At 60.2% G+C, this 8,461-nt stretch overlaps 1 protein-coding gene across 1 annotated transcript in view; it reads left to right on the top strand.

Moving 5' to 3' along the window:
- The first annotated feature begins 8,341 nt into the window (after positions 1-8,341).
- The window catches only part of TMIE (transmembrane inner ear), a 7,516-nt gene continuing 7,396 nt past the window's right edge, over positions 8,342-8,461 (top strand). The window contains exon 1 of the mRNA XM_040628159.1: positions 8,342-8,437. Within this exon, the coding sequence (XP_040484093.1) occupies positions 8,342-8,437 (96 nt within the window). The remainder of the gene's footprint in view (positions 8,438-8,461) is intronic.

The following is an 8,461-nucleotide window of genomic DNA, read 5'->3' as shown; positions in this document are numbered from 1 at the left end:
TGTGGCTTTCTGATGAGAAGGAGGGGCAGCGAGGGGCCTGGGCTCCAACCCACCCCCACAGCCAGGCTGCAGCCTCCAAGCAAACACAGCCCTCTCCCACCAGAGCTGGGTGCCCTCACCAAGCAAAGTTCATCTGCCCAAATGACCCGACCAGACATCGCAGGGTTGAGAGCTGGAGGGTTTTTTAGCCCTAGACCCTCGCACTGCCCCTCCCTGGCTCTGACACTGAAGCTCTGCAGTTAGCTGACCTGGGTGGGGTGGGAGACAGAATCGAAGCCGCTGGAATGGGCAGGCGACACAGACAGACCCAAAAGGGCAGACGGGAAGGGGTCTCATCCCTGCCAACCCAGCCCCAGTGGCACCAGAGGGCATTCCAGGTCCCTGGCAAAATCTACAACTTCCAGGGAAGAGGCTCTGGGGGAGCGGGGCGGCTGCCTCCGAACTCTGGCCAAGGGCCCAGGCCCAGGCATTCCTGCCCCACCTTTCCTGCCTCTGCTGCTTCAGGAGGGCGAGGCCTTGGGAGGGACAGGCAGGAAGGGGAAGCAGCTAGACACCCAGCTGTGGCCTGCTCTCTCTGTGGGCCCCTGCGGCAGCCCCGGGGACTCCCCCCCCACCATGCCCCCTTCCCTGACCTGGGGCACCAGGGCACGTCACTCCAGGTCAACTCAGGCAGTCCAGCAGAGCCCAGCCATAGGGCCAAGGTACAGCAAGTGTGGTCCGCCTGACCCTCTCCCCCATTATCTCCACAAATAGATGGAATGGAAAGGCCCTTTGGGGGGTGCCTTTTCCATCCTCAGCTGGCAGCCAGTCAGTCAGGGTCTGAACTGAGAGGTGAGGACACAGGCTAAAGGTAGAGGAAGAGGGTGCAGCCAGCACAGAAGGTGCGGACTGGGAACCAGATCAGGGCGAGTGTGGACCTGCCAGTCAAAGGCCTGGGACTGGGAGGTCCTGAATACCAAGCATCCCCCACACTCACAGTGACCTGGAACCCACCCCAGCCACCCTGCACCCAGGACACGGAGCTCTCTGTCCCTCTCCACCTCAGGCTACCCCCTCTCCCCTGCACAGAGCTGGCGGCCACCCCTACCCTGCCTGCACCTGTGGCCCCCACCCCAACGGCTCCCACGGGACTCCCTGCTGACCGCCCGACCCACTGCTCAGTCCTGGTCATGTTCCAGCTTATCCAGAGCCCTACTCCTCTCTCGGCCTCAATCACCTCCTCTACGAAATGGGGGTCTGCTTAGCTCAGAGCTTTTGAACTACATAAGCCCTCCCTAGAAAGGACAAACTGGTGGGGGGAGCTGCTCTGGGCCTAGAGACCTGGTCCTCAGGCTCCCTCCCCGCTCAAAGCAGCCTGGGCCCCTTAGGATGAGTCTTACAGATGCGGACTGGCAGACACAACTCTAGGACCCTTTCAGATCTGTGGCCCCAAAGCGATGTCTACCCCTACGGAACTGAGGCACACTGCCCACAGGAAAGGCCAGAAGTTAAACATGGCCGGAGAGGTGGTGGGTGGGGGTAAGGCTGCAGACAAGGTTGGGGATCTGGCCCATTGGGCCCTGCTCCTTGGCTAGGAAGCTTGGGGCTTCATCCTGGAGGCAACCAAGGGTGTGAGAGCAGGGAGCAGACCAGGCATGAGTGTGTTTGGGAGTGGGGGGAGGGCTAAGCTACAACATGAGAGCAACCCAGCAGGCGTAATCCCTGCTCAAACCCGTCATACCCCCAACCCACCCAGCTCTGGTCAAGGGCATGGCCTCCTTACCCTCGTCCTGCACCCAGGTCTAATGTTCCTTAGTGGTAGGCTGCACGTGACGTACCTATGGAGAAACTGAGCCCCAGGACGGAACTGGAGGGTCAAGACACTACGTGCAGAGCGTGTGCAGGGCTCAGACCCAGGCCTCTGGCTGCCTGTCCCACCAGGCTCACCTGAGCTAGGGGTTCAGAAAGGCTGGGTGACTCGCCTCAGGGCACACAGCAAATTCCCAGCAGGGCCCAGCCTCCTACCTCCTCAGGCAGCCTTGGTGCTCCCTGTGGGGCGGGGTGAGGACAGAACTGGCTAGTCCCGGCGTGCCCAGGTGAGTCAGCTGCCCGTCCCGTGTCAATCCAACCAGCAGCCAGACCTGCTCTCTCCCCTGCATTCCTGGCCTCTGTCCACGCCAGGTTGCTCTCAGGCAGGGTCACTGAGGCCTCCCCTACCCTCTCCAAGGCCCCTCTGGCCCCTCAGGCCCCTGGGCCACACCCTGTCATGGCACCCATGCTGGTATTTCCTGGTCTGGACAGGCAAGGAAGTCTTGCTTGCCATGGAGACTTTTTCCTGGGCTGCTCCAGAGTCCCCTAAAACAACCAGCAAGCGCAGTGGTAAACAGAGCAGAGAGGGGCTGCCCAAGGGAGGGGGCACTCAACTGCCACAGCTGACCCCTCAGTCTTCACTTTGGCCTCTCCCCCAGCACCCCTTCTCTGACCGTCCATGGCTCTGAGCTTCTTGTCCTAGACACACACACCCCCAACTCCCAGTCTCTCACAGCTCCCCTGCCCCTCCCTGGCCCGGCACACGCAGTCCCCAGAGTTTCCCAAACATGGGATCCTGTTCCAGCCACTAGGCGTTTGCCCATGCCGGTCTCACTGAGGGCGTCACCTCCTCCTGGCAGTCTCCCAGGCTGGGCGAGGTCCAGGGGGCGGCCCTCGCACCCCAGCCAGGGGGTGCGGAGGCTATCCCTGCGCTGCCCCTAAACCCGAGCCGGGTGACCACGGGGCAGGGACGACGAGGTCGAAGCCCGCTGGCACGGAGGGAGCCTTGGGACAAACTCAGACGGCCCCGGTGTGAGTGCCGCCTGGGACCGAGGAGTCGTGGAGGGACGGTGACGCGCCGGCCCAAGGGGGCGCTAGGAAGGTCCCACCTGGAGTGAGGGGAACGCGGAGCACAGGAGCCCGCCCACAGACGCGCGACCTCCGGCCCGCCCTTACCTGTGCGGTGCCGGTGCCGGGAGCGGGGAGAGTCGCCGCGGCCGCTCGCTCCCCGCCGCCAGCACGCCGCCCCCCGCAGTCCCGGCGCCCGCCACGCCCCCGCCACGCCCCCGGCGTTCGCCCCGCCCCGCCTCCGGGAGTTGTTAGTGGAAGTTGGGGCGGGCGCCGACGGACTCGCCAGGCAGGAGGTGGGACGCGGCGTCGGTCAGCCCCCCGCCCGACGTCTACTCTTAAGGCCTTTCCCGGGAGTCCTCCGGGGTCCGAAGGCTCCTGGGACCCACGGGGAGTGTGAGGAGGAGGACTGACTCCTCCGCCCCCTGAAACACACACACACTCGCTCGTTCGCTCACTCACACTCTCACTCAGGCCCAGCCTAGCCTGGTTTCCTGGGGAAAGGCTCCCAGAACAGCAGGCAGTGCCCGGGAAGCAGCCTGGCTTTCTTGGCCCTGGCGGGGCCCTCCCGGTGCACTCGCCCCTATTCTGACACTCTGGGGCCTGGGTGCAGCCCGGTGACCTCCTCCACCCGTACAGAATCACAGGAAACTTGAAGCCAAGAGTGGGGGAAACCGAGGCTGCCCTGCGGCCCCTTGGGCCAGATGTGTACGGCCAGTCGCCACTTCTTTCTGTGTGGCCTTGGGGAAGTCCGCCCGTCCGCCCCCACTCCTGGGTCTTCACATGGCCCAGTAGAGCGAGAAGCCAGCGCTTGTCTGCTCCAGGGCCTGTGACCTTGGAAAGGGTGGTGGAAGCCTAATCCCAGGAGGGGGAGGACAATGGTTCAGCCTGTAACAAAGGAGCCTGCTGTCTGCTGCCTGGTCCCCCTCCAGCAGCCACACCAGCCTCCCCCCCCATCACTTCCCGTGGAACACGGGTTCCAGGGGATGACAGGAGTCATTGCCCCTTTCATGGCTGACAACACTGAGGCCAACAGGCAGTGGAAGAGCAGAAAGGTAGCCCACCAACCCCCTACTCAAGTCTGAGGGGTTGGGAGTCATGCCCCATTCTGCCAAGCTAAAGAGAGATTCCCCCAGTGGAGGGGGCACATGATGGGTGGAGGGGGCACATGATGGTTCGAGGGGTTCCTTCCCAGGGGAGCAGGGTCTCGGTGGGTTTGTGGGTCCCTTGGCACATGGGAGTGGTCACGCAAGGGGTTTCTGGGGCTTGGGAGGAAGGGACAAGGCCACATGTAGAGAGAACAAGGCTGTCTAAGAGTGTGCGTTCTCACTATGTGTGACAAGCACGGCAGGCGGGACAGAGTCCGGAGCAGAAGGAAGCTGATTTTATGTTTGGCTTCTCTGGGCCAGCCCTTCCCCTCTTGGGTCTCAGTGTCCTCATCTGTACCTGTAGCCGAGGGAGGGCAGTGCTGCCTGGGCTGGAGCAGAAAAGGACAGGCCCCCTCCGCTTCCTCCCTACGGGGCCCAGACTTCCTGTTCAGCCACATCTAGGGGAATTGGAAGGGGGCCTGGTCTTCCCTTCACCACCCTCAGGCTGGGTGACCTCACCAGCATTGCCGAGCCCCAGTTTGATTATCTGCCAAATGGGGCAAAACCTGCCAAGCCTCTCTACCCCTCTCTCTCTTGGATAGGGCCAAGTCATTTTGTAATGCCCCCAGTAGTGCCCAAAGGACAGCCTCCCCTGGGTCCACCTGCCCTTGGTCCCCCGCAACATGGCCAAGGGCCCCTGCCCAGTCCCATCACAGATCTGCACACACCCACCCACACCACTCCCACGCCCCCTGCACACATGTATGATTCCACAGCCACAGGCCTGTGTGGTGTGCACACTTATGTGTGCACACGGACCCATCTACTACTGAACGCACTGGCAGGACTCCCATGTAACACATCTCAGGAGGCAGCCCTGTGCGTGGGCCCATGCAGACCACGTGCCCATCCCCACGGACACAGACTTACATAACGCGCCACAGAACACACACTAAGACTCGCACTCAGACCCACAGAGAGGCGAGTGCAGAGTGCGCCTGCACGCCTGTGTACATGAGTGCCCTGGGACAAGAGCAAGTGCTTCTGTACACACAAGTCTCACCAGGCCCGCCCCAGCCCCACAGCTATTCTGGGCCAGGCCTGGGGCCAACAAGGTCAGAGACAGCCAGCTCCCAGCAGGCCCCAGTCACTGTGTCACAGGCCTAGGCAGCCCAGTTCCTTGCACCCCACCCTCTCCCCCCAGCCCGGGCAAAGTCCAAGATGTCCTGGATCCCAGCCTGGCTCTGTGACTGGGAGGATACCCACTCCCAACCCTCTGCTTCACCAGAGCTGAGCCTTGAGTCCTGGCATTTCTGGCTCCAAGAGAGAACGGTCACAGTTTCCCCTGGCCACTATCAATTGACCCTTCCCATGGCTTCCAACCCAGAGGCCCAGGAGACTGAACCGGGTCCCTACCGGAAACCCACAGGAGCTCAAAATAGCACACAAAGGACAAACAGGGTTCCGCAGGCCAGCATTCATGCCACCATGCATGGAGGGGACACTGTCTTCCAGAGGAGCCTGGCAGGGGAGCCTGAGAGTCTAGAGTGCTGCCACCCCAGACTTGATGGGCCCTACTGGTAGTAGGGTGCAGGGGGATCTGGGGACCTCATAAAAAATAGAAATAGTACTGGAAAGGGGGCAGAACCCTGGGTTAGGGGCAGTTTCTGTGTGACCTGACGCAGGGCACAACCCCTCTCTGGCCCTCAATTCCTCCTAAGTACACAGAGGAGAGGAAGAAGAGACTTCGAAGATGGAAAAGCCTTTAGCTTTCAGGAAGTTTCTCTCACCGTGGTGTTTCACATTTTGGAGAATTGGGAAAAATGCAAATGTTTGACAAAGGGCCTTGAACGAGGTGCTGCTGGGTTTGACTACCGAGTACTAGCACGACTGCCTTTCCCCACAAGAACCACAACAGTCAGAAGGACTAGCATTGCCTGAAGGCCTGTGATGTGCAGGTGCCATGATACTGTCCTTATACCCATTTTACAGATGAGGGATTGAAGCTCAGAGAGGTTAAGTAGCCCACTGAGGCCTCACAGCCGTCAAGATGATCACGCCCCAGGAGTCTTGGTTTCAAGCTTTATTAACTTTAGTTGTTATAAAGTGTAAAGCTATAAATCTATAAGAAACATAATTTGCAAGTTTCATTACTTCAATTTTCTTTATGCTACTTTAGTTTTGTGAACTTTGGATAATAATTTCAGTTTATTCAGTGAACTTTTGCCATCCCTACGGGGCAAAAAAGGAAATGTAAATAAACTTCCAAATTGTGATTCTTGTAAATCTGGAGCTTTATAAAAGTTATAAAAGCTTAAAACTGTCTTGTTTCAGGACACCCTGTTCTTTTAAGTCAGTTTGACTTCAAAGCCTGTGTGACAGTATTTGACAGTGCCTTGGGGGACGTGGGGATCTAGGATTCTCGTGTTGGGTAAAAACTCTGGGTAAAAAGGTATAGCATACAGCGAGATCTCAACTATGTTCAAGAGCCAGCAGAGAAATGGAACCCGTGTGGAACAATGGCCATCTCAGGGGACAATAGGGACACACATGAATGTATTGCCTTTCAGATTTCTTCATTGAGCTTGCCCTGCTTCTGGAAAGGAAAGACTGAACTTTACAGGAAACAGTGGCATCCCACCTCTCCTGGACTGAGCCCTCCTATGCTCAGCATTCCCATAATCCTTAGTTCAATATAATCCTCCCAACAGCCCCTTGATGAGAGTCTTGTCCTTTCCATTCCACAGATGAGGAATCAAAGCAGAGAAGAGTAATGGCTTGCCCAAGGCCACTGTCAGGCCCACTAACCTCAGCCCAGTCCAGCCAAGGCCTCTCTGACCCTGTGTCCCAAGGGTGACCTCCCTGGCTGGTGAGTGTGGCTTTCCTTAGCCTGGCCCATGACAGATGGCATGAGGGGGTGGGAGCTTCAGCAAGTGACTTGGGCTTTAGTAGAATTCCTGTTTGCTTGGCTAGGGCAAGCCTGGGGAGGATGGGGTGGCCCGGCCCAGCCCACCCAGCCCCCAGACTTGGCCACCCACTGTCGAGAATCCCTTGGGCCAGCTGTCCTTTGCCAGTGGCTCTCCTGTTTTTCTGCCTGCCTTGTGATCCCCCAGCCCTGTCACCTGTGGATGTCCACAGCTGGCCCTCTGCTCTCTGCTGTCACTCGCCTTGGTCCTTGCCCATCTGCTGCACCTCCGGGCTCTGAATCTAAGGGTCCCTAATTCTGAGGGTGGGCCTAATGCCCAAAGCACTTCAGCCTGCTCCACTGGTGTCCATGGTGATGAAGAATGCAGGGGTCCAACAGCTGGGCTGCTTCTCCAGCACTCGGCATGCAGGAGACAATTAACAAAGGAAGGAAGGGAGGAAGGGAGGAAGGAAGGACGGAAGGAAGGACGGAAGGAAGGAAGAGGAGAGGAAGAAGAATGAACCAGAGAAGTCTCCCCACCCCAGACCTCCCTCCTCCTCCTCCAGAGCCCTCCTGGTCTCCACAGCTCCTCAGATCCACCCTCTCTCCATCCCTGGGTTGTCAAGGCTCATCCTGGGGTGAGGACCAGAGTGCATGTGGGCCAGGTTCAGTGTGAGGTCAGGATCATGGTTCAGACTGGAGTGAAAATTGGGGCTCAGACTGGGGCAGAGGCTCAGGGTCAGCCAGAGTCAGGAAAATGGCCCTCCAGCCCTTCCCGGTGGAGACTTCCCTGTCCCATGGGGCAGCAGATGCTGGCTTCTTCAGGAACCTTCCATAGTACCCGCAACTGGAGACTCTGACCATACCATCCCCTCATCCCCATCCCCCGCTCTAGCTCTGGTGTCCAGAGTGACCAGAGCCGTTTCCGGGCAGGAAGCCAGCCCAGAAAGCCCAGGACATCCCTGAGCGCCTGTCCCTATGGCAACCTGCCTGCCAACCCTCACCCCCACCCCCACAACCACCACTACCACCACCAGCCTGGGTCCAGTACGGTTTTTCAAATTCAGAACGTCAGACTGGGAAGGGCCTCCTACATCAGCAGATGCTAGCCCCTCCCCTTGCCCCAGATGGAGAAACTGAGGCCCGAATGCGGCAGGGAAGGTGGGACCTGTTGTTCAAGGACCCGCCCCTAGTCCGTCCTCTCCCTCCCACCCACTCCCATCCCTCGGCCCGGGCTAGATCGGGTTAGGGGAGGGGGATCCGGACTCTGATCCCCCGGGAGGGGGGCGGGCCCTCCACCCGCCGCGAGGTGGGGTCGGGCGGCACTGGAACCAGACACCGGCGATGAATAAATGATGCCCACGCGCGGCCTGCGTCCAGATCCGCACCGCGAGCGCCAGCTGGCGGGGCAGTCACCGGGCCAACGGCGCCCGGCCCCGCGCGGCCGGCTCCCCCCACCTGCGGCCGCGGGCGCGGAGCTGCGGGCGTGGAGATGGCGGGGCGGCGGCGGGGCGCGGGGCCCCTCTGGGCGCTGGGCGGCGCCGCGCTGGGGCTCTGCCTCGCGAGGGTCGCCGGGCAGCTGGTGGAGGTAAGGCGGGGGGGGGGGGGGGGG

This window comes from Ursus maritimus, unplaced genomic scaffold (assembly GCF_017311325.1).
Source record: "Ursus maritimus isolate PB19 unplaced genomic scaffold, ASM1731132v1 scaffold_14, whole genome shotgun sequence".
Taxonomy (NCBI): Eukaryota; Metazoa; Chordata; class Mammalia; order Carnivora; family Ursidae; genus Ursus; species Ursus maritimus.
The sequence above is the reverse complement of the archived record's forward strand: the minus strand, read 5'-3'. Positions and strand labels throughout refer to the sequence as shown.